At 38.7% G+C, this 27,793-nt stretch overlaps 1 protein-coding gene across 1 annotated transcript in view; it reads right to left on the reverse strand.

Moving 5' to 3' along the window:
- Nucleotides 1-27,793, reverse strand: part of LOC124802675 (protein bark beetle) — a 193,596-nt gene that overhangs the window by 99,415 nt on the left and 66,388 nt on the right. Inside the window, exons 13-16 of the mRNA XM_047263603.1 lie at nucleotides 24,474-24,706; nucleotides 19,750-19,938; nucleotides 15,589-15,827; nucleotides 7,222-7,565 (exon numbers count right to left, since the gene is read on the reverse strand). Of these exons, the coding sequence (XP_047119559.1) occupies nucleotides 7,222-7,565; nucleotides 15,589-15,827; nucleotides 19,750-19,938; nucleotides 24,474-24,706 (1,005 nt within the window). The remainder of the gene's footprint in view (nucleotides 1-7,221; nucleotides 7,566-15,588; nucleotides 15,828-19,749; nucleotides 19,939-24,473; nucleotides 24,707-27,793) is intronic.

Consider the following 27,793-nt stretch of genomic DNA (forward strand, 5'->3'; position numbering starts at 1 on the left):
GTTGGAAGAGAAAGTGAACATCATATATACGCAAATAGTCCGCACCATCGAATAGTCTGCATGCCCTACTTTTAAGGAAGACGGGGAAAAAAGAAACGTTGGCTTTAATGTGTGTTTGTTTTATTTACAAAAATATTATTCTAACATAATAATTCTATTCATCTTCTCTTTTATTGTCATCAGTAGTAGAAGAATCATTGTGGTTGTCCCCATCTCCACATAGAACTTCGTCCTTGGTTCTGTCCGGTTATAACGATACAGCCTTCCCCAGGATTTATATGAAATGTCTGAAGCCACCTTTTTTTATATGCATCCGGATAGTTATTGGACAATTCAGTGCTTTCTAAGGTCTTGTATGCGTGTCTTGTGTGTGTGTGTGTGTGTGTGTGTGTGTGTGTGTGTGTGTATAGTTATAATAGAGGGAAACATTCCACGTAGGAAAAATATATCTAAAAACAAAGATGATGTGACTTACCAAATGAAAGTGCTGGCAGGTCGACAGACACACAAACGAACACAAACACACACACACGATTCAAGCTTTCGCAACAAACTGTTGCCTCATCAGGAAAGAGGGAAGGAGAGGGAAAGACGAAAGGATGTGGGTTTTAAGGGAGAGGGTAAGGAGTCATTCCAATCCCGGGAGCGGAAAGACTTACCTTAGGGGGAAAAAAGGACGGGTATATACTCGCGCGCACACACACACACATATCAATCCACACATATACAGACACAAGCAGACATATATATATATATAAACAAAAACAAAAACAAAGATGATGTGACTTACCAAATGAAAGTGCTGGCAGGTCGACAGACACACAAACAAACACAAACATACACACAAAATTCAAGCTTTCGCAACAAACTGTTGCCTCATCAGGAAAGAGGGAAGGGGAGGGAAAGACGAAAGGATGTGGGTTTTAAGGGAGAGGGTAAGGAGTCATTCCAATCCCGGGAGTGGAAAGACTTACCTTAGGGGGAAAAAAGGACAGGTATACACTCGCATACACACTCATATCTCCATCCGCACATACACAGACACAAGCAGACATTCTTTTATATATATAAAAAAACAAAGATGATGTGACTTACCAAATGAAAGCGCTGGCAGGTTGATAGACACACAAACAAACACTAACATACACACAAAATTCAAGCTATCACAACCAACGGTTGCTTCATCAGGAAAGAGGGAAGGAGAGGGAAAGACGAAAGTATGTGGGTTTTAAGGGAGAGGGTAAGGAGTCATTCCAATCCCGGGAGCGGAAAGACTTATCTTAGGGGGAAAAAAGGACAGGTATACACTCGCACACACACACATATCCATTGTAAAGGCCAGAGAAATGTCTGCTTGTGTCTGTGTATGTGCGGATCAAGAAATTGAACTAATAAGTCCTTAGAAATAAATAACTAGAGACTGCAGAGATGTTAGCATGAAAAATAAATACTTCTAATTAACAAAATGGTAATCTAAAAATCCAGTAACAGAAGACCTCACTATCTTGAGAAACAGCTTAAAAATTATTAGCAAGTGATGTATTTTTATTTGTTATTTATTTTTATGCCTTCCTCTATAATTAATATTCTCTGTAATTACATTTCTAATTAACTCTCCAATTGTTTACATCTCATAGTTTCCCAATTTCCAGAATTTGAGGCCTTATTTGTGCATTTTATATATGTAATTTTGTGAAGCATGACAATTTTGCATTCATTCATCAATGGACCAGGCAGGAGAAACTTAAGTTAAGTAACATCCACATGAATCGTTACACAGTGAATCTGTGATACCACTTTTTTTTTAAGGATTTTTCCACCACTGGCAGCAGAATGGAGTCCCATGCACGTTTTATCCATCCACAAAATCTGCGTCAAATCTAGCCATTTAATTTTTCCACTCGGTGTGAACTTGTGGTTTTCATCAGCCATCCATTGTGTGTATCACTGTTTAAGTGCAGCTCTGAATGGCCGATTTATACATGCATCTAATTTTTGCAGGATGGATGTTAGGTCTCCAGGGATAATGACCATGTCAGTTTCTTCTTTTGGTAACTTGTCTTCCACTTCCTCAGTTGTATGTCTTCAGAATCTATCCAGGACCAACATATTATGTAAATTGAGTAATGCATCAGGGCAACGTTACCAAACATGTGCCACCCAATCAACCACAAGTTTATTGTTCATCCAACCCTTTTGATTCGCTCTCACCAAAATCCTTTTCTCAGATATTTTTGGAATAATTTTCCTTTTAAATATCATGTAAGACAGCAGCTTTCACGCATCACCAGTTACAAACATCACTGTACACCTTTGCTTCTAACTGCCACCAGTTTCTATGATGACACTGGATTCCCCTTTTCTGGTCACCGTGTTGTTGAGCGGCATCTCAAAATAGACTGACATTTGAGCCACGTTACCAATTTTGCGATAATATACAGGACTGTCCATGGTGCAAATTTATCACATAGTGATGAAAATTTACTGTTTTTGCCTTGTAATCACCTGAAAGCCATTGAATGATGGTAGTTTTCCTCTGGGAACCTAATCTGTTTCAACTGAAAAATCTTGATAGCCAGCTCTGGCTAGCTTCAAAGCTGGTGATGACTAGTTCTTTTGCTAAACCCAATGCTTTGAGTGAGCACATTTCACTAGTCACCACACATCCCTATTGTCACTTCTCATGTATGTCAGTGGAGAGCTTTCTTTTTGAGGACTAGATGCTTTGCTTTTTGGCTGCAAAATGCCCGGCAATTACTGTTCATTCTTGAAGCCATCTTTTATTTTTTCGTCAATCGCGAATACAACCCTCACTCACATAGTACATTCTTCTCACTGCACAGTTTTCAATGTTGTCTGCTTCTTCAATAATTTTTTTAAAAATTTTCCTTTAGTTGCATATGAGTAACAATGAGAATTTGTTACCATAATTAGCAAGTTAACATGTAGTTAATACTTGGCTTCTAATGTGCTACTGGTACATCACAGACTAAGATCGCAACACTACTCTAGAGTAATGGGATCTATTTCTGAAGATGGAGCAGTGTACCGACCTTCTTACAATTAATAAAAGGACCCCAGTTTTTCATCCTTAAATTCAAGAAAAACTATGTGTATGTTATACAAGTTAATCTTCATTTCACTGCCTGTAATGATCCTACCCAAGAACTCTTCATCATTATCATATGACTGCAACAAAAATTCAATAACCAGTTTCTCCATAATGAGGATGTGAGTTACTACAAAATTGTAGAACAATAATGAAGAACCAAACAACTCCATTCTTGATGAAGGTCTTTGTGCTAAGCATGTTCTATTGCCACTTGGAAATGGCTGTACTGAAGGTTGAAATGAATCTGTTAACACTCAGAACTGAATGTGTTTTGATCTTCATTGGAAATGTCTTTACTGTTTCTATGTATTAGTTTTGGCCCTAGTAAAAGGTTTTCAGCACCACGTGGCACACAATTTCTAGAAAGAAAAGTGCTTCACAATAATGTTGTGCAAGGACGGGGATGCCTGTGGCTGCTAATTACTTCACAAAGTTATCATTGATAAGGGGTTGGAAAATAGCTACACAAATAATGCTCATGTTCTTGACCAGCACATATAGCATAGCATAGCACACACTGTGCTAGCTTGCGAGACAGGTAGGTGAGTCAGGACTGAATCAAATCTGTGCAGTGGATTGATGACTATGGGTGGTGCACTGACCAGTCTGAGTGTGGTTTTTAGGCAGTTTCCGACACTTGTTCAGGCAAATGCTGGTCTTGTCCCCAATTTTGACCTCAGAAATCACAACAACAAAACAGTTAAAACACAGTACAGTATAAAGTTCACATAATTCACACACAGGTGGCGCACACAACTTCCCTCCCTCAGGTAGCTGACAACAGCAGCGACAGGAAGGGCATCTGGCCACAAAGTTAAATAAAGTAAATTTCCCAAATATTGAGTACAGTGACCCCATATTAGACAGGATTAATGCTAGGAATGAGAAGGAGAATGTTCACTGCTGTTTGCCATGATGTACTAAACATTAGGTGCTGACAGCACCATCTTCTACATCATCTGGGTTGCTGTGAGCTCCGCCCCCCAAGTATCAGACACCAAAGGAACTCTGAACTCCACAAACAGACCAGAAGGTGACAACAATAGCATTCCAGCCACGCCACCAAGTGGCGTTCATGGTGACGGCAGGGGTTGTTGATGTACCGTACCTTCTCCTACATCCGCAGGGTCACGAGCCTATAATAGGCCTGCATGTATCCTTCCACAAAGCAGTTAGTTAGGCTGGCATGTGAACTTAGCAGAACAGTTCCACTGCAGTGAGCAACTGACTAGAAGATCTCCACTATGCCTTGCTCTGAACTCTGCCACCATCTTCATGGACAGCATGCCACCTCCTCTGTATGGACTCTCAGTGTGATCGGCGAAATGGCAGCTGGGACTTGGCATAATTTCTACTGTTTGTTTTCTTCACTGACAAGATAGTGCCAAAACTTAACTTTATGCTTCCATCCTTGCTGGACTTAGAAATTTTTCTAAACTGTTTGACCGATAGTGCTTTTCCTGTGAAGAACTTCCGTCTCCGCAGCTTAAGCTAGAGTGTGGACTTTGTTTTCAAACCCAAGAATTGAGGAACCTGCTTCATGCTGAAATTAACTTTATTCACATTTTGAGATCTGGCTCATCTTTAAAAGTGGATATCTCTGTGGACCAAGATATATCACTGTTCAGCACATACACAAAACAGGGCTGACATAAGTTCCACTGTGCTATACTTAGTGAATTCAAAATCCTTCAGATTGGAGGGAGAATAAAACAGAGTTTTCCTTTTCAGTCACTATAAACATAACACGGTGTGGAATTGAGAACTGCTACAGGTTACACACAAGAACAATATCCTGAATCTTTTATTTATGCAACCTTGTCTTTCACATTCAGGGTGTATACGTGGACAAGGAAAAAAATTCCTGGATTTTTCCCGGATTTCCCGGTTAAAAATACACTTTCTCCCAGATGAAAATACACTTTTTCTGTGTTAAGTGACAGTATACTCTTCCTCAGCACTGTAAAAGTCATCAATCCTTTGAATGTTTATGGTTTCATATACCGATGTAGAATTTCCCAGCACTTTAAAAAACGAAACTCAGGGGGAGAAGCACGTTTTGAAAGACCTTTGATGTGCAGCAACATGTACACTACATATTTTCGTATTACGAAGGTATAAATTTGAATTCCACCAAATAACGCATGTCACTTTCCGAAGCATTGAAATTGAGATTGCGATCTTTTGTAAGCGTCATAGCTCATTCACATGATCTCGCCAGCTGATGACAGCAATAGGACACGTGATGTAGTCAGCCAATAGCGAGATCACTCTTAAGTAGCGCGAATACACAAATAAGAAAAGGTAATGAATTAAATTAATATACATAGCATTCACATATAATATTGGTCTCGAAGGTTAATAAGTTGGAAGAGAAACTAAGCTTCCACATATAATGTTGATCTTTTTTGCGCGTGTTGCACTTTAAGATACACACACAAATGTGCCAGTAAAATTTTTAATAACGACACAAATGTCTCCTCTTCTGGGCTCAAAATACTTCTAAATGGTCATCCTCAAAGAGCTGATTTTTAAATGAGAGTCAAAGGCTTTGTGATTTAAGAAATTCATCGTACATTCTCGCACATAATTCATCTTGCATAAAAGGAAATCTGCTTTGAATGTAACGCTTTTCAAACCACCATTCACAATATTTTCCCGCGACCTGTTAGAAATAGGTTCGTTTTAGCAGTTGCAAGAAAGTGCGCAGCTATGATGATGCAGGAAGCCCATATGTTCGTACGTGTAAAACATTAAAAGATCTTACACTATGTCATAAAAGAAACAAGACATCAAAAGATACTTCAAGAGCATCGGGATTTCGCGAACCATACTAAAGTGCATAATTCGGCTTAAAATGCACATCCGTATGCAAATTTTCTTGGAGTACGAGTACTCATGTTTGGTTCTTTATTATAGCATAATGCCATACCTGCACTTGAAATGCAGCGAACAGTTGAAACTAGCCAATAGTGTGAAATTAAACACTTCGTTTCAAATAAATTGACTGCCTCAGTAGAAAGGATTAATAAAAGCCAAATCTCTTTAGCAAACCAGCAAAAATAACTTCATTGTTCTGTAAGGCGATTAACGCTTGACTGTCAATGGTGGAAATAAAATAAATATTTTATTCTGCCATAATTATGCAAACATATTTTAATTCATTTGATAGCTCCCAGCCACAAGAATCCATCTTGTTATCATTTAACGTGAGAGCAATAAATGAAGAGGAAACAACAAAATCGCTGAATGTAAACACAGGTCACGTGGAGACGACTCACTCCCTACCACAACTCGGACTGCTCTGTGCATCAGCCCCGGATCTACAATATTTCCGAATCGGGAAAATATTAAGTAGTGGCGCCCAGCCACACTTCCGTAACCAGAAGCGGGAGAAGGTACTACTCATACGCGACTCAACTGCACATGCGCAAGAGCCCGCCCGCAACTGCTCAAATGAATCTAATTTAAACAGTTGTCACGTCACGCTCATCGGAAGCAATTTGTTGTTATGAAGCATTGCATAGTGTTCCTAAAGACTTTGACACACTTTACTGTTGACAGACGCTTGTATGAGCAATGTTTTGCGGTTCTATATGGTGCATTTCCTTTGCAACTTAAGTTTTCTTTTTTTTTTTCTTTTTCATGTTTTGTTGCTGCAGTATCATTCTGCAGTAGCAGGATACAATAGTTCTTACCAGTCAAAAATCACAAAAATTTAACTGAAAACTAAAACAATGAAAAATTCCTGGAATTCTAAACAATTCCCGGGTTTTTCCCGGTTTTCTCCCGGATGGAAAAATTCCCGGGATTTTCCCGGACCTCCCTGTTGTCCCGGGTCGTATACACCCTGACATTATATTGCCCAACACATTTTGACAGTTTGGGAAACTATCTTTCTAGGCAGGCTTCATGTATAACAACTTCTCACTGAAACATCGCAAAAAGTAAGCGACAGAAATCGTGTTTATACACTCCACCTTACAAAAACAACAACAGCTACCTCCACTGCTGAACACTTTTACAAAGCACTGTGACTGAAGCACAAAAATGTTGTCTTCATTGGTAAGATCTGACATTGTAGAAAGAAATGTGAGTGCACGTAATACCTGCTGTAATATGATAGATGTAATCCATTGGCATTGTGACGAATCCGTGAGGCAACAATTGTCAGCGTCGGTGGTGGGCCACGACGATTAACAGCTGTGGCAGCTGGCGCCCTCACAGCTGACACTGCCAGGACCATTCCTCCCAGAGCGGCTTCACCACTTCGATACTCAAGGACAACAGCAGATGACGATGACAGCATGGGAAAGTGTGTGCGGTCTTCTCTCAGATCCAAAATATCAGCAGCCAGTACTCGACTGGGTCCGTCCACCAAAGATAGACGTTCTGTGCTGCGCTCCAAAGGCATGTTCAGCAACTGTAGGCCTAATACGTAACCCTCTAAGACCTAAAATCAAAATTTCAAAATAATGTGTTTCATGACAATTGGTACCACATCCAAACACACAAATGACATCTCCATCTCTGAACAACATAAACAACTGTGATACAATCATAAAATATGGGTCGAGCAAGACGGCGCAGTGATAAACGGCACTGAACGTGTATTGGGGAAAAGCAGGTTTCCAATCCATATCTAATTACCTTGACTTAAGTTTCTGTAATTCACTTAAACTCTCTCAAGCGAATTTTCAGCTGAATCCTTCTACAACACCACAGGCAGATCCTTCCTTCAGCCTCCTGGAATTGAGTTAATGCTTCATCTCCAACAACTTTGCAAGTAATGGAATTGCACACGTTCTTTTTGTATTCTATTACTTGGTGGATAACAATTACAAGGAATTCTTAGGTCTTCCTGACATATAACTACTTAAATGCTTCTTGGGAGAAACAAAAGAATTAGTAGCAATTGCACAATATTTCTGCAAGCCAGTTGCTCTTTGTCTTAGAGTGTTAATGTTGTGATGAATAGATTTAAATAAATATGCTAGCTCATTAGCTATCCAGATTCACCTCCTGGAGAAACATCTACATCTAGATAGCTACTCTGCAAATCACAGCTAAGTACCTGGCAGAGGATTCACCGTACCACCTTTGCAATAATTCTCTGTTATTCCCCTCTCAATTAGGGCTTGAAAAAAACGAATACCTATATCTTTCTATGCAGCTCTGATTTCCCATATTTTATTATGATAATTGTTTCTCCCTGTGTAAGTCTGTGTCAACAAAATATTTTCACATTCAGAGGAGGAAACTGACGATCGAAATTTTGTGAGAAGATCCCACCGCAACGACAAACGTTTTTGTTTTAATGATGTCTACCCAAAATCCTGCAGCATGTCTGTGACACTCTGTCCCATATTTCTTGATAATACAAAACATACTGCCATTCTTTGAACTTTCTCTATGTACTCCATTAATTCTGTATGGTAAGGATCCCACACCACACAGCTGTACTCCAAAAGAGGACAGCCAAGTGTAGTGTCTGCAGGTTCTTTAGTAGATCTGTTGAACGTGTCCTGCCACTAAAATGCAGTCTTTGGTTCACCTTCCCCATGACATATTCTATGTGCTTTCCAATTCAAGTTGTTTGTAATTGTAATTCCCAGGTATTTAGTTGAATTTATGCCCTTTAAATTCAATTAATTTATCGTGTAACTGAAGTTTAATGGATTTCTTTTAGTGCTCAGGCGGATGACCTCACACTTTTCATTATTTAGGGTCAACTGCCAATTTTCGCATCAAACAGATATCTCATCTAAATTGTTCAGCAATTGGTTTTGATCTTCTGATGACTTTACTAGACGATAAATAACAGCATCATCTGGACAGCTGCTGAGATTGTTTATATAGATAAAGAACAACAGAGGGCCTGTAACCTCAGGGAATGCCAGAAATCACTTTGGTCCTACTCAATGATTTTCCATCAATTAATACAAACTGCAATCTCTCTGACCCCAGTCACATACGATGGACATTGAGTGGTGCAGAGAATGTGCAAAGTGCATAGTCACTGCCTAACCCAGCTGTCCTGGCTTTCAGTGTCATTAGCAAGTTCTCAGAAAATTCATGTTTCTGCAACTGTTGTTGTCTTAGCACTGTCAGTGCTGGTTCCCATTATTTAATTTGGTGGTATCTGACATTCCTGTTCATTAAGCCATATGCTACGATCTTGGTTTCTTCACACTACAGACATTGCCCCAATCCAAAGACTGGTCAGCAACAGCACATTTTTGTCAGTGACCTAATATAATGTGATGTTGATATTCATGACAACTGTCATTAAGCATATGTTATGTGAGGTCAATGTATGACTTCCCGTGTTAACGAGGAATCTTGTATACACCTTGCTTTCTTACATTTTGACTGGCTTCTTTTGGAAATTGTATTAACACTTACAGCACGGTGCCTGTACGCCATACGGGCGCAGCCGTCCTGACGTTGACGACGGCGCCTGTATACCGTACGGGTGAGACTTCATTTGGCTCCGTAAGCGTGTTTAGCGCGTCTCCGAATCAGTTTCATCAACTAATGTGGAGGTATTTCATTCTTCTTCCGCAAGAGGCAAGCACTTATCGGCTATCTCATCCTGAGAGCGGCTGTGAGCACTGCCAAGACGAAGTTACCTGCAGTTCATTCACAGGTGTTTACGATCGTGAAAATATCGCGCAGCGAGTTGAGGGAGGCAGAGATCTTAGATATTACTTATGGAGATGCAAGATCTGAAATTGACGATTCTGACAAAGAGGATTTGTACTCTCCAGGCGAAAGTACAAGTGATGATTCAGGTGTGTATATGTCTCAATTGCTCATAAAGTGAAGAGTTCATTACTGCATTTTGTATTGTGAGTAATGTTCATTATTTCAATTGCATTTAGTACCTTTTAGGAGCAATCTTAGCATTTTTTTTTTTTTCTATGCAGACTTTGGTACAGACCATCAGTCACCATCTGTGGTACCTGGTCGTGTGTGGCTCACTGACCACAAAGAGCACAATTGGTCGGAACTAGACGATCAGCCAGTACTGCCGGATTTCCAGAAAGCAGTCAGCGTAGCATCGCGTTTTTTAGATGCCACTGAGGAGCTTCGGTGTTTTAGTTATTTCTTTGATGACGACCTTATTCGGCTCATCAAAAGTGAAACGAGTCTGTACGCTGATAACGTTATTACGACAATGAAATGCAAAGGTAGCCTCAAAATAAACTCTGTTTGGCATAAGTGGTCTGCAGTAAAATTGCAAGAGATTTACTGGTCTCTCAGTATTATTTTGCATATGTGCATCGTCAGATTGCCGAAAATCAGTGATTACTGGTCAACAGACCCGTTTCTGCAGACAGGATTTGCGATTAAATTGTTGAGTCGCAGTCGATTTCGTGCTACATTGTCAATGTTACACTTTAATGACAATGCTACGTTCATTAGCAGGGGCGAAGAAAAGCATGACCCACTTCACAAAGTAAGCCCTTTGTTTGATTTCTTTGTGAATAAAAGCAAAATTAGTTTTCGTCCACGCATGAATCTGGCAATAGATGAGGCAATGTGTCCCTTTCATGGTAGAACAAGCTTCAGAGTATACACGAAAAACAAACCCAATAAATGTGGAATAAAATTGTATGCTCTCTGCGATTCATCAACTGGTTATATGCTAAACTGTGTTGTATATACAAGTTCTGCAGGCAGTTTTCACAATAGTATCCAGGGCCTTGTAAAAAGGTTGTACCTGCAGTTAGACAGTCCAGTGATATTTAGTTTTAAATTTAGATACAATAATAATGGCATTACTCCGGAGAGAGATTATGTAAAATCTTTTTATCCACGATATTTTTGTGTTTCCTTTTTTTAATTATAACACCCATTTGTATTTTATATTGTAAAATAAACTCACATTCTTGTAAAGCCCTTACTTTTTCCTTTTAAATTATGAGAGAACCGTATTCCTATTATTTTTCTGTTCTTTGCAAACTAATTTCAAACATCCATTAAATATGCCAGTTCACAGCCAAGTGCCGGGTGTAAAGAGGGCAGTGTTGAAAGTGTTTAAAAACACATTCCATTTGGTGTTTCCTGGAATTTTTCCTAGCATTTAATGAGACACTTTCAACATTGGGCAAGAAATCCATTGTAATTAGGTTCAACCATATCTTCAGGCTGCTCATATCATCTAGGGCACAAGTGACAAAATGTACAGCAAATTTGCTTTCTAGAATACCCATTCAGAACAAATACAGAACAGAGATGGCTGAGCTCTGTTAACGAGCTTTCAGGATTTAATACATATCGTGCTCTGGGAATGTGCTCCTGCAATACCCTCTAGTATTGAGATGAAGTAAGACGTCAGGTGAGTGTGTGTTCATTTGCAATTCAAACCGTCTTCTTTTTTATGAATCCCAACACCAACTCAACCAAGTGCAGGAACAGCATTGGCAACAGAAAGACATCGTCAGTCACACAACAATGCATCTGGTAGAAAACTCTGACTAAAGCTCAAAGAGAGGACAGCTTTGCTGGGCACTAAATATTTTCCCTGTTGTCTTCTACTAGCAGTTTGGTTTTGGATACACTGTAGCACACGGTTGGCAATTCACACTTCAGCATGAGGGTCTGGATATATACTTCCCTTGTGGCTACATTACTACCGCTCCTCTCCTACATGTGAATTTGCTTTTTTAGCACGATACCATATAAACTGGACTGTCATTACAGCTCTCTATAGTCACATTAGCATCTCAAAGTGTCAGGCAGTTAATTCAGAGAATTATGGTGCAGTTACAACAACAACAACTCTTTATGTTCGAGAGGCATTTCATCAATTTGAAGAAATGAACCAAAAGAAACTGCGATCAAATACAATAAACAATGAAAAGTCCAGGTTAGAAAATCAACAATATGGTTTGAACTGTTATTATTCTGATTGATTACAACATTTAAATAGCATTTACAGTCAATATTCTCACAAAACACCTGTTATTTTTTTGTAATTGAGGCTTAAAAATCATTAAATATAAAAATCTGGTCACATGATTGAAAATGCTCTGTTATTTGGCTGATGCTCTGGTAAAGTCACAGACTAGGAGTAAGACAAAGCTATACATATGTTATAGGAGTGTCAGCTGAAGCTAAGATGTTTTTACGTACTTTTTCTGGAAACAGTTTACCTGTTTAGTGATGGAAAACACAATTACAGATTTTAAGTAACAATAGAAAGGAATTTTGTGAGTGCTGATAGTGGAAGCCTTGTGAAAGTTAATGTGTTTTGCTCCACCCATTTAGAGCAGTGATATGTGTACTCAAAACTAAGGTATTGTATAACTTTTGCAAATGGGTCCATATATTGTAACTAGATTGTTGACTATGAGTCATGAGTTACAACCGAAAGCACAATGAAATTATTCTTGGCAAAACTTAGTGCTGCTTTCCTTTCTACAAGACACACACAAGAGAAAATGCATCCAGTAGACATTTGGTGGCACAATGGATTACGCAACCAACTGAAGATATAGAGCTGACGTCTTCAAATCCTACTGGGGACATATATTTTTAAAAGTTTTACACGAAATACAGTGTTAATAAGAACTGATTGCAGCAGTTGTTTCGATTATGCGGTGTATTATATATAGCTTCACATTAGTGTTAGTCTGAGAAATGAACACAAAACATAACCAATTCACTTTTTTGGAAAGTATTGCTAGTACTGAAGATATCACCATTCTCCCACACTAAAATGAGGTGTACAATGATGAGGTTGTACGGAGAGATATAAAGCATGTACAACATGCAGGTGACACAAACGTAAGGGCTGTGATTTTTGTGAGTGTAAATTAACATTAGTGTCTGAAGCAGACTTACTTCATCTTTGTGTAAGGTGATGACACTGCGAACATTTAAACAATATTGGTCCTAGCTGGACAGTATAAAAATAAAAACATTGTTTCTGATAAAGTAAAAAAGTGTGGACTCACAGTAACTAGAAAATACCTTTTTGAATGTGACATGTGTGAACAGTGGTTGCAAATGTATGCAATTGTAAACAGCAAGGAAAACACAATAATATTCTGTTTCTGTTTTGTAATTGTGATTTGGCTTTCATATGAGAGGGCTGTTGTCATTTTACAAATAAGTTAAAATTTTCTTTCATCTTATAATATTCGACAATCTATTGCTCTGATAACTGAGCTACCAAATAAATGAGGCGTAGTTGGGTAAAATGACAATTTTCACTAGGAGTTTAATTTCGTTGAATGATGCTATCCTTTGTTGTAACAGGGGGAGAGCATATCTCAGAAGTAAGTTAATGTTAGCTTCACAGTGCAACATATTTTTGACTACATTAGTGAACTTATGCATTGACATGGTGGCAATTTGCTGGTACAGTGAAACCACATTTTACACATCTTCTCATTCTTTGAGACACTCAAAAACAACTTTTCAGGAGTTTTTAGAGAAGTATTTGTACAGTATGGTACCACAAGCCTCTTGTAACCCCTTTTCCAAAACATAAATTTCAAAACAAGACATCACTGTGAATTAGCTGTATGACAGTATAAACAATGACCTAGTCAGTGACATCATAGGCATCACATGACTCAAATGTAGCATTTTAGTAGGCTTTCAAATTATTTGATTTTCATTCCCGTTTTTATAAAAGAATACTGAAATTCAAGAGGAAGAAAAGCATGTTAGGAGCATAAAATGACATAATTTATCATTTAAGATAATTTCCAGAAAACAATCAAATACCCTATTATTAAAAGGATAGATTTCTATTCATCATAAAGATGACATGTTGAGCTGCAGACAGGCACAACAAAAAGACTGTTACACTCTAAGCATTTGGCCAAAGCTTTCTTCTGAAAAAAAGGAAAATACACACACAGTCACACAAGCAGGCACTCTTCATGCACATGATTGCTATCTTTGGCCAATTCAGCCAAGGGGAAGACATAGCAGAGTATGGGCAGGAAGACACAAGAAAGATTGGTGGATGTTTTGGCAGAGAGCAAGCACTATGTGGGTGAGGGGATGTGAATTGGGAGGATGTTATACGATAGAGGGGACAGAAACTGTTGGGTGGATGATATGGGGACACTATGTTATAATACGTTCAGGCTGCGATAATTTTGGAACGGAGAATGTGTTGTAAGGGTAAATCCCATTTCCACAGTTCAGAAAAGCTCGTTGTGTGGGGAGTATCCACACAGGTCATGAAGTAGCCATTAAAATCAAGCATGTTATGTTCAGCTGCATGTTGTGCCACAGGGTGGTCCACTTTGCTCTTGGACATAGTTTGGTGGTGGCCATTCATCCTGGTGAACAGTTAGTCAGTAGTCACACCAATCTAAAAAGTTATGCAACAACTGCAGCAGAGTTATGGCAGCTTTCACAGGTGGCCCAGCCTCAGATGGGGTAGGACAATCTTGTGACAGGACATGAATTGGAAGTGCTTGGTGGATTGTTTGGGCAGGTCTTACACATGGGTTTCCACATGGATTGGGAATGGCATAAAGATGGACTAGGATGTTGTGAAAGCTGGGTGAGTGATGGAACACTGTACACAATCAGCTGTCTACCAGGGTGAATGGCCATTGCTGAACTGCAGCCAAAACAAAGTGAGCCATCCTGTAGCACAACACCCAGCTGAATATAACATGTTTGATTTTAATGGCTGCCTCACAGTAGGGACATCTGGATCCTCTCCTCCACCACCAGCTTGTCAGAACTGTACAGATGGGAGTTATCCTTTCAACATATTCTCTGCTCCCAAAATTATCCCAGCTCCAACCTACAGCAATCTATTGTTCCCAAACCCTTCACCCAACAGTTTCCACCCCCTCTGTCCTATACATTCTCCCAATTCACATCCCTTCACCCTTATTGTACACTGCTCTCTGTCAATGAACCCACTGGCCCTTTTCCCCTTCTCCGCACCTCTCCTTTACCACTCCCCACCCCCCTCTTCCCTCCCCCATAGACTCCTGACAATGCACCTGGCAGCCACATCCTGCCCCCCCCCCCTCCCCCATAGACTCCCGACACTGCACCTGGAAGCCACAATCTAATCCTTGCACTCTCCACCAGCAAGTGTTCTTCTCTCTTCCTACCTGTCACCAGCTATCCTTTCCCCTTCCCTGCCCCACTCTGTGTAGCTGCTTTCATTCAACGTGATTTTCTTTCTGACCAGAGCAGATGGATATAGCTGACATGCGTGCATTAGGTGTGCTTGCTTGTGTGAATATGTGTATGTTTTCATCCTCAAGAAGGCTTTGACAGAAAGCTAAATGTATAAGAGTCTTTTCATTGTGCTTGTCTGCAGCTCAGCATTTCATCAGTGAGTAGCAATCTCTCCTTTGCATAACATTTTTGATATTCCTACCTGGATTTCCCATTGTTTTATCATAATAATATGAAGAAATAAAACAGTTTCTTTTAATGCACTCGTAAAGCAGCAATATTTTATGGCAAATAGTACTTACTTTTATAGTAAAATTTGCATCCACAGAATCACCAACTGGCACTTTTGTTGTAACAAAAACTTTTGTTTCATCATTTTCCAGCAAGTGGGTGCGAGCTGCTGCAGGCAAAACTATAGGTGCATAGTCTGGGTGGGGAGGCTGAGGGGGCATCAACCAACCCGCAAGGTCACGTCGATCTTGCAGTGATACAACGGGTTCATGTCGAAGGCCTGCTGCATCATTCTTCTCTAAGGTGCACCCTGCACAGGTAAACAGGTAAACATAATTTCACACAACGTACGTACTTGTATATTTCATCTCCATAACAGATATTTTCTCCAGAATATGAATATAACTAACAAATACAGTTTATAAAGTACTACAATCAAATACCTTGTCCTGTTTCTGGTGGGAGGGGGCAAAAGAAACAGGGGAAAGTATCAAGAGGAACAATGACTTAGCAGCAAATACGTTACAGATACTTCACATGTAGCAAGATAGAAGAAGGGGGAACAACAACAAAATGTCCAAAAAAACAAAGTTACAAAGCCTTGAAGTTATAAGTAGAAAGAGAGCTTACCTGCCAACTTTTGAAAAGGACTATTAGTAAAACTCACACACGACAAAATATCCAACAATTTTCGACATACCCCGGCTTTACAAAAATAGTAGTACTTCTGGACTACAAAATATAATAATTCATGCTTCAAACAGGATACTTCAATGAAATCACATCTACTTGTAGAATGATTTGTAGAAGAACATAACAATCTTGAAGAAATTCATGTTAAACAGCAGCAGGCATGGTGAGCATACATACCACGACTTTCTTAATAAATTCAGCAGATATGCAATAATTGAAAAAGGCTTTGCACAACAAAACTTGTTTAAAGTAACACAGGCAAGAAGTAATAAAGTACATACTGCAAATCACATGCTAGTTCGATTTTGTGAAGTCACAGTTGTGCCCTTTTTGGCTTCCTGCAAAAAGTCTTGAGAAAATGTTTTGTCATAAGAGGGACCAAACTCCTGCTCTTCAAAATAGAAATACACTCCAGAGATTCACTGGACATGTTTGATCTGAATCCTGTTCTATTTTTCTTCACAAGACAGAAAAGACTTTCACATTCTGCATTGCTATGGGGTATGGTGAGGATAGAGAGCATTACTCTAGAAATTCAGTTATACTTAAGAACTCCATCAGCTCCACAAATTCTTGATATTTGTACCCAACTGGAATCACTTGCAGCATCTTGATTTGCAGCCAAAGTGTCATCCACCTGAAGAGCTGTGAACTGCCTCCGAAGCTCATTTAAACCTCATCTGTAGTTTCATTCTCTTCCTTGCATAACATTTTAGGAAACTTTTCCAAGAAAAAATGAATGGAAGATAACTGTGTGTCTTTAATTTTTTCTAACCTAGCAACATGAGCATGCTTTAACACATCATTCTTGAGTGGAAACTTCTTGATGATGTAGTCACAGGCAGTACAAAAATAGTTTCTCACTGTTGAAAAGAAAAGTGATTTATCTGTATCCTGGAGATCATTCACTATGTTCTAAGTCTGAATGCCAATAACTAACTCATCATCACTTCTTTGATTTTGAATCAAATTGTACTCAACTTAAAGAATTGAGGAGCTTTTGATGATTTTGGGCTTAACAAACTTGGTGAACAACTGCTTTAGCAAATCCATTAGAAGTTCTAATAAAAAGTGAGCTTGTGGTGGGAAAAGTCTGAAGGGCAACATTCAATTTGCCAAATACAAGAATAGTCACATGAAGGAAAGTGCAAAAGGCCTTGTTCAAGTTTGAGGACAGGAATATATACAATTTTTCCTCACGTGTTGTAGCAGAAGTCTTACTTTTTAGGATGGGTTTGTCACATCTGGAAGAATATGCTATTCTTTTAGGGGCATGTGTAGTAGCAGAATCAATAATTCTCTTCTTCTGATGCTCTTTGGATCGACTTTGTTCAACTCTGGGTGTTCCAAAACATGTCAAGCTTGTGGAAATGGTTTGGGTACATAGTATTACTTTCTCCTTGAAAAAAGAAAGAAGGAAATCCCACTGTTCCAGTAGTCTATCCAAATATCTGCCTAAAGATAACCACCTAGCACATACAAACTGCAGAATTTTCTTTGTCTCTTTATTGTACAAGTTCTGAAATTTCTGAAGGCCTTTTTTCTTTTGACACTCTTCTCTAAGAAATAAAATATATCAACAAGGATATCATCCACTGTAGGTGGTTATCTTCCAGCACCTTTTTCAGTTGCTAGGTTGATCGGGTGGCAAATACAACCTATAATGGCAATACTTGGTTGAACTTCCTTCAGAACTGCTGAAACCTCATTTCCATGTCTTATCATAATAGGAGCATTGTTGGAGCAGAAAGCCACACAGTTTTCGATTGGTACATTACGAGAATTCAGCTGTGATACCATCAGGTTACCTAAATTTCACCCTCTTGAGTTGCCATCTAACGCTGGTATGGACGGCACAGTGCTCACTACTTTTTCCCGTGGAATATCAGAGAATGTAACAACAACAGGCTACAACTTGCCATTCATATCATTGCTTCCATCCACTGCCAAAGAAAATTGTCCATTCTGAAGGCACTTAATAACTTCAGATGACGCATTTTTTGCCATTTTATTTACAATGCATGTCATTTTTGTGGAACCATAGCTATATTTCTTTGCAACTTCTGATGTGGGAAACATCTCCTTAAATAAAGACCAGCTAATCAGCCACACTTAAGGGCACATTGTGTTCCACCAAAAAGGAAGTAAACAGACACTCAGCCCTAATTGCGTCAGTGTCAACATTTCCAGATTTGGCATAAAGGCTGTTGATTTTCTTGTTATCTTCCTTCGATTTAACATGACTTATGTATTTACTACACTTCACATGATTACTTAAATCTTTTCTTCTATCATGTGCAATATTAATATCACACCCACATACTGTGCAAAAGGCAAATTCTTCTCCCTTTCTTGATTTTACTATGCACGGAAAATCAACAGACTATGATAACATAAACACTCAAGACACTCAAATACTTCATTGAAACATGTCAAAGCTCATGGAAGAACTGTTAGCCTGGCTTTGAATTCAGTTCCAATGATGACACAAACATCACACAGTTAAAAGTACCAAGCATATCAAAGAATGAGTTATCTACTATCATATTTTTGACCCACAATTGTACAGAAATGGGGTGATTATCGAATGTTAATGTTTCAAATTTTTGTGCAAGAAGTCATAAAATGACACCACTGATCCGCAAACCATAAAATGCTGCAATTAAACATACAGCTGGCAGGTCTGAAAGAGTAATCAACGAGTCATAGATAACCACTGGAGTGTCTGAGGACAGAACCACAGATAAAACAAAAAAAGAAGATGAGGGAAAGGAGAGTAAAATATTGGATAGGCTAAATAGTATCAAAGAAAATAATAAAAGTCAACTCCCTTGCAGAATGTATAACACAAACAGATAGAAACAGGAAGGAGAGTATGAAAATAAATGCATGTGATGTTTGGCTGAGAAATTAACACAGAGGTGGAAAAGAGAGTAATATATTCAAGGTCTTTGCTGCTGGGAATTGAATGCTACAAAAGTTTAGCATATAACCTTAAGCTAATTATTTAAATCAGATAAGACAGAGAAAGATGGTAATCACAGGAGTTTTCAGGCACAATGATTACCAAGAGTACAGTAATTGTGTCATGTTGAGAACAGAACGATGGAATATCACCAATATCCAGAATTTGAATGAGTAATGTCCGTCACTATTAGCACCAGAGGCGGAGGGGGGGGGGGGGGGGGCAGAGTGCAAAATGTACAAGATCTCTGCTGCTAGGAATTGAATACTATAAAATTTTAGCATGTAAACTTAAGCTAATTATGTGAACTGGAAAAACTGAAAGTGTGCCAATGGTAAGACAGAAAGGCAATTAGTAAACATAGTTGATGAAATAAAGCTTACAAATGAAGTATGCACTTCATGTGGCCTGTTCCAAACACTGTTTATTATTACAGACTTCTATTATTCTCTAAAAGGAGATCACATAATGACAAACATCTGCAATATGTGCCACAATGTTGCAAAGATTTTGAGGTAAAGGCAATTTCACTACTGCCAAACATGTTACAATCACAATTAAATCAAAACCTTACCTGAGACTTTAAGCCCAAACTGCCGAATACTGATACCATTTCCGTGGTTGGCACGAAATTCACTGTTCTTCACAGTACGTGCAGCTCCCGTTGAATACAAATCAGAATAAATGACACCAAGGCCATCCTGCAAACTATTCTCCACCCGGATGCTCTCCATTGCATGGCGCCATAGATCCACTTGCAGTCCTGTAATCACACCATGAACAGTGAATAAAAAATCAGTACTGTACATCTGTAGATAGTTAATGTGTGACCACAGTATTAGCAGATTAGCACTAGTTGTAACTGATTGTTAGTGTGCTCTAGTGAAGTAATTTTTAGTGGCAACTTGGGCTTGTTAATGTATAACTGGACTCATATCACGTTGCTGAAAGTACTCAAATATGTTGGGATTTGCAGAAAATGGTGACTGAATTAATTAATTAATGTACATGCTATGATGCACATAATGAAAACAACAAATCCTGGAACATGTGATATACTTGCAACTGAACAAACATTCTAAATATATGGTGTGGTGGTATAAAAAAGAAGAAAACAGTATCTTCCAGAGCAGACCATGTTTTAGATGTGGATTTCTGAAGAGATCAATAACTGACAATTGAATATAAAATTGTCAGTAGTACTCTAACAACAAATTGCAACATAAGCCTCAAAATAATGTTACACACTCTTCGTGAGGACATGAGCCAAGTTAGTTGATACACATATCTGTTGTATTTGAAGATTTCTCAATACCTGTAGGGTCATTACTATGTGATAATGTTGCACACATATCAATGGTGAGCATAGTGTAAGTTGTTATTAATATAAGGACTGATGACCTTGTTACCCTTAAGTATTGAGTTCAAGAGCTCTGTTACAGACAAGCATTTTCCTTATAACAGAATTATTTCTTCTCCTCACTCCATAGAATGATAACTATGATGGCTGTCAACAATCACAGAATTATTCCTTCTCCTCACTCCATAGAATGATAACTCTATGATGGCTGTCAACGAAGTCCAGTCACAATTATTCAGGGTACATTTTTAGGTGACAGAAACTATTGTTACAGGGATAAGGACTGGCAAGTGATATTTCCATATTATGTTTAAATTGTGTTCTGATGTACCCCAATCTGTTTTAAAGGTGTTGAAACACAAATGAGAAAGGACACATGAATGGAAATGTAGCACACTTAAAGTAGCCTACTACTTCAGTAACAAACAGAGCAGCTCTATATTAGGGAGAGGAAACCAAGGGGGAAAACAGTATATTAGTGCATTGGACTTTGGCTAAAATGTACTGAAACTTGATATCATTTTTTAGTTTCTGTGTAGCTATGAAGTCTAACTGTGTATTTCACAATGGTTTGCTTTAAACATAGATGTTGCAGGAACTAGTTGGAGCACAGTGGATTATTTATTTCGTACCACTGGTGAGCACTTGTAAATCAAAATATTATGACTAACTGGTTTACACTGGTTAGTGCAAAGTTTGCAACTGTCAATCTACATATCTTTCAACATGTGATGCAGTAAGAACTAAAGTGTGCAGTAATCTGCAGAATACTTAATGACACAACGTTAACACCTTAAATGAACTTTTTAAATTTTTTTTTCAAGTTATGTTCCAAAAAATATTTTTTAATTAAAAAATGACATCCTATAATGAATGACATTACATACAGAAGTACAACACAGCTTTTAAAGTTCAAGACTTCGACTAAAGTAGCCTGAAACTTGAAATCATTTTTTAGTTTCTGTGTAGCTGTGAAACCATGTATTTCTAGCAACCAACCACTTAACTATCAGTGCTGATATGATATATAAGGGGATTTTATTTTTTCAGAGGTATTTTCTTAAGTTTCCTGAGTATACACAGGATTTTAAGTTTCTGTCAAAATAATAAAAATGATATAACTCGGAGTTTTAAGTTAAGGGATAAAGGGCGTTTAGTGAGAAATGGTGCACCAAACAAACTAAAGACACACACAATAATGAATCTTTTATCTTCTCCATCAATCCTGAAATTTTGTAAACAACTTTTAACTCTATTTTTAAAGTCATTTTAGAGGGTGCAACAGGTCTCTGCATGTTCTCTAAGAAAGATGCCATCCCAAATGAATGCTTTTTCGCTTGCATATTTGTCACTTCCAGTGTGGAAAAGCACTACCCTCATTCATCAAAGGAACTTCTTCCAATGTGAATGTACTGCTAAAGGGCAAACATTCAATTATCTTGCAACATCGATCTGCCTCAAGCTTGCTGTCAATGTTTCACTTCATGTCACTAGACAAATGTTGGCTCTTAGCTATTCCACCTGATTTCACCAACAACACATTAAACAAACACTCTGAGAGAATTGTGCAGTACTTTTGACTGCATGGCCTGTAAAACTTAATACTAAACTTGAGCAGTACAGCACTATTACAAGACTTCTAAACATTTTTGTCATTCATTAGTTTGTGTTTGTTTTATATTACATTTCTGTTTGTAGATCTTTTCAACTCTGGAAGTACTTGGTTTCATTCCTTAATATACACAAGATTGAGATTTTTTGCTAAAGTACATTCTTCACTTTTAACACCAAATCATAATAACAGAAAGCTGCACGATCCGTACAACTATGTGTCACTTACTAATTGCATCGTACGCTTAACAGAAATAGAGTGCAACTTTCTTACAAGATAACCAAAAGATTACATAATTTATCACCTGAACAAGCAATGCACAGGGTACCCACACGAAGCCAATTTCCAAAAGCAATAAAAAACTATGAAATATAGCAATGCAACTCAAAAAGTTTTGAGTTGCTTTTTTCTAAATGATTCCTTTTGTTTCATTTCAGGTGCTAAATAATTATCAAAAATGACAACACACCAAGAGTGAGCCCAATGTGTGGTGTGGTAAGCGGAAACAAAACAACCCATTGCTGTCCAAAGAAATTTCTGACATGAATTTCAAAGTAAAGAAAAAGGAAGACTGGTGTTTAACATTCCATCAATAATGAGGTCGTTAAAGACATGGAGCTCAACCTCAGATCAGGGAAGGACTGGGAAGAAAATTAGCTGTGGCTTTGAAATTTCAAAGGGAGCAATCTGACATTAAGACACAAGTCGCTAGCCACTGAGAGAAATAGATAGACAGGCTCTGGCTGAAAATGCACATCTGATGAAATTGTACAGGAGATCAGAGACACCTTCCACAAAGGCCCACCAAAGTCAGTTCACTGAGCATCATGATAGCTAAATATGCCACACTCAACATCTCACAAGGTGCTTCACAAACTTCTTCACTTGCATGCTTACAGAGTTCACATTGTGCATGCTTACAGAGTTCACATTGTGCAAGCACTGAAGTGAAATGACATGCAGCTTCACCACAAATTTGTTTTCAAGATGTTGGAACAGATTGGGCAAAACTCTAACTACCTACGAAATGTTGTTTTCTCTGACAAATCAAACTGTCACAGATACTGCAAGGTTAATTGGCACAACAATCACATTTGGGTCTCAGATAACCCCCACATTTTTTGGGAACATGTCAGAGAAAGTGAAAAGGTGATTGTGTGGTGTGCACAGATGAAAGACAGTATAAATGGACCATTTCTGTAAATTGGACAAACAGTCACAGGAACTTTTTATCTGGACATACGTGAGCCATTTTCTGTCCCTCAGGTTCTTCCCTTTCAGCCAAATGTGATTGAGCAAGACGCTGTACCACTGCAGAGGATTTACAAGTTTGGACTTCCTGGACTGAACATTTCCACAGCAATGCATAGGATGTGATTGACTAACCAAGTGACCGACCAGGATCTACGACTAAACTCTTCTGGATTTCTTCCTGTGGGATTATATGAAAGACAATATCTATAACTCACCCGTACATGACCTTGGCAATGTTAGTAGAAGAATTGTGGCTGCAATAGTGTCCCATCATTTCAGACATGCTTGTGCACATACAGGCTGAGATGGTGTTTCACCTAGACATTTTATTGGTTACGAAAGGAACCCGTGTACAAGTGTGTTAAGTTTTTTTCTCAAAACTTTTTGAGTTACTTTAAATGATGCCATAAATAGCATTTTTTAAATTTATTTAACTGACTCTGGAAATCAGGAAGGTTTCATGTGGACACTCTGCATGCATCTGAGGATCACCACTACGATTTTCAATTGAAGTGTTAGTAAGTTGGCCAGTAATTTCTTCTGAATTACAACAGTGTGCATACAACTGTACAAGTTATCAGTCAACAAGAATGAAAGAGTTCATTTTAGTGTCACTGTTATTGTATTTTTTGATAGTATATTATTATCTTATGTCAACTAACAACAGATTTGTTCTTTACACATTTGTATTTCTTCTTTGCAAAAGAGAGTAAAACCAACAACAAGCTATTATTATTATTACAGCTGCATTTTCTGTTAATATAAGAGTCCCTTCTCTCAGACCACACCACATTACAACACAGAACAATGTTGACTGATGAGTCATACATTTTTTTGGCTGTGTTATACGATTTCATTACATACTGTGTATCACTGAAAAGAAACTTGTGGGACCAAACATCTAAAACTCACAAAATCTTTGCCAGCATCTCACATGGAACGTACCTCCTTCAGGTAATCTTCATAAAAAATAGGTCTTGCCAAACTAAAATTGAATGTTACTGTTCTGCTGTGGATGCCACTGTGCAGATAATACACGCACACTGCCTAAAAGAAAGAGAAGTTCCTTTACCTGGCTTCAGCATCGGTCCATTGAAGTCTAGCAACCCTGCATGTTCTATTGTAACAAACTGAAGGTCAGAGCGACGAGCAGTTGGTGCCAGGCGCACACCAGCCCACGCTGGCCGAAGGCAACGCAGACCGACATCCTGTTGATGGGTACATGCTCCGTACATGTCTCCGGCAACAGTGTGCTCTGCTCGGCATTGAGTTATGTCTACGTCTTCTTCTCCACACCGCACATTACTGTGGTAAAAACGGGGAAATTGCTGTTATTTTTACTACTTATTTGTTCTAAAGTGTCGCTTTTACTTTGCACTGAAACTACATCTAGCATTAAACTTTCGAAGAAAGAAGTAGAGTAGGATAATAAAATCATAAAAAGATAACAATGATAACACAATGCACATCAGACAACTCAAACAATGATGAAGACAAGCCATCTGAGAAAGATGAGAAAAGTACTATTGGTTAATCAATATAAGGCTGAAAGGTTGAGAGGTGTGTATACAAGAAATTGTGTGTCTGTTTTTTGGGAAAACGGAGGAGAGCTGAGCTACCTGATCTTCATTCTTCATCACCTTTTCCATCTATGCTTCAACAGGACATAATTACCCCCACCCCCACCTCTGATATTTATTTTACACCACTGTTTTACTGTCACAGTATTCACAATTACTTGAGTCTCGTGTACAACTAGTTACTTCAGATCAATAGAAATAACTGTCTTTCTGATCTAGTCAGCTCAGACAAGTGACCTGGTACACTATTTGCACAAAAGCAAATGTTTCCATTCTACAAAAATGTGTCCCACAGTACCTTCCATAAAAGCCATGCGCGTTTACTACGCTCATGATTTTTCTATAATTAATTATTTCAGCCTACCCCCATGAACCATGGACCTTGCCATTGGTGGGGAGGCTTGCGAGCCTCAGCGATACAGATGGCCGTACCGTACGTGCAACCATAACGAAGGGGTATCTGTTGAGAGGCCCGACAAACGTGTGGTTCCTGAAGAGGGGCAGCAGCCTTTTCAGTAGTTGCAGGGGCAACAGTCTGGATGGCTGACTGATCTGGCCTTGCTACACTAACCAAACGGCCTTGCTGTGCTGGTACTGTGAACGGCTGAAAGCAAGGGGAAACTACAGCCGTAATTTTTCCCAAGGGCATGCAGCTTTACTGTATGGTTAAATGAGGATGGCGTCCTCTTGGGTAAAATATTCCGGAGGTAAAATAGTCCGCCATTCGGATCTCCAGGCGGGGATTACTCAAGAGGACATCGTTATCAGGAGAAAGAAAACTGGCGTTCTACGGATCGGAGTGTGGAATGTCAGATCCCTTAACCGGGCAGGTAGGTTAGAAAATTTAAAAAGGAAAATGGATAAGTTGAAGTTAGATATAGTGGGAATTAGTGAAGTTTGGTGGCAGGAGGAACAAGACTTTTAGTCAAGTGAATACAGGGTTATAAATACAAAATCAAATAGGGCTAATGCAGGAGTAGGTTTAATAATGAATAAAAAAAATAGGAGTGCGGGTAAGCTACTACCAACAGCATAGTGAACGCATTATTGTGGCCAAGATAGACACGAAGTCCATGCCTACTACAGTAGTACAAGTTTATATGCCAACTAGCTCTACAGATGATGAAGAAATTGATGAAATGTATGATGAGATAAAAAAATTATTCAGGTAGTGAAGGGAGACGAAAATTTAATAGTCATGGGTGACTGGAATTCGAGAGTAGGAAAAGGGAGAGAAGGAAACATAGTGGGTGAATATGGATTGGGGGAGAGAAATGAAAGAGGAAGCTGTCTGGCAGAATTTTGCACAGAGCATAACTTAATCATAGCTAACACTTGGTTCAAGAATCATAAAAGAAGGCTGTATACATGGAAGAATCCTGGAGATACTAGAAGGTATCAGATAGATTATATAATGGTAAGACAGAGATTTAGGAACCAGGTTTTAAATTGTAAGACATTTCCAGGGGCAGATGTGGACTCTGACCACAATCTATTGGTTATGAACTGTAGATTAAAACTGAAGAAACTGCAAAAAGGTGGGAATTTAAGGAGATGGCACCTGGATAAACTGACTAAACCAGAGGTTGTACAGAGTTTCAGAGAGAGCATAAGGGAGCAATTGACAGGAATGGGGGCAAGAAATACAGTAGAAGAAGAATGGGTAGCTCTGAGGGATGAAGTAGAGAAGGCAGCAGAGGATCAAGTAGGTAAAAAGACGAGGGCTATTAGAAATCCTTGGGTAACAGAAGAAATATTGAATTTAATTGATGAAAGGAGAAAATATAAAAACACAGTAAATGAAGCAGGCAAAAGGGAATACAAGTGTCTCAAAAATGAGATCAACAGGAAGTGCAAAATGGCTAAGCAGGGATGGCTAGAGGACAAATGTAAGGATGTGGAGGATTATTTCACTAGGGGTAAGATAAATACTGCCTACAGGAAAATTAAAGAGACCTTTGTAGAAAAGAGAGCCACTTGTATGAATATCAAGAGCTCAGATGGAAACCCAGTTCTAAGCAAAGAAGGGAAAACAGAAAGGTGGAAGGAGTATACAGAGAGTCTATACAAGGGCGATGTACTTGAGGACAATATTATGGAAATGGAAGAGGATGTAGATGAAGATGAAATGAGAGATACAATACTGTGTGAAGAGTTTGAGAAAGCACTGAAAGACCTGAGCCGAAACAAGGCCCCGGGAGTAGACAACATTCCATTGGAACTACTGATGGCCTTGGGAGAGCCAGTCTTGACAAAACTCTACCATCTGGTGAGCAGGACGTATGAGACAGGCGAAATACCCTCAGACTTCACGAAGAATATGATAATCCCAATCCAAAAGAAAGCAGGTGTTGACAGATGTGAAAATTACTGAACTATCAGTTTAATAAGTCACAGCTGCAAAATACTAACATGAATTCTTTACAGATGAATGGAAAAACTGGTAGAAGCCGACCTCGGTGAAGATCAGTTTGGATTCCGCAGAAATGTTGGAATACGTGAGGCAATACTGACCCTACAACTTATCTTAGAAAATAGATTAAGGAAAGGCAAACCTACGTTTCTAGCATTTGCGGACTCAGAGAAAGTTTTTGACAATGTTGACTGGAATACTTTCTTTCAAATTCTAAAGGTGGCAGGGGTAAAATACAGGGAGCGAAAGGCTATTTACAATTTGTACAGAAACCAGATGGCAGTTATAAGAGTCGAGGGGCATGAAAGGGAAGCAGCGGTTGGGAAGGAAGTGAGACACGGTTGTAGCCTGTCCCTGATGTTATTCAATCTGTATATTGAGAAAGCAGTAAAGGAAACA

Source organism: Schistocerca piceifrons, chromosome 6 (genome assembly GCF_021461385.2).
Source record: "Schistocerca piceifrons isolate TAMUIC-IGC-003096 chromosome 6, iqSchPice1.1, whole genome shotgun sequence".
NCBI classification, from domain to species: Eukaryota; Metazoa; Arthropoda; class Insecta; order Orthoptera; family Acrididae; genus Schistocerca; species Schistocerca piceifrons.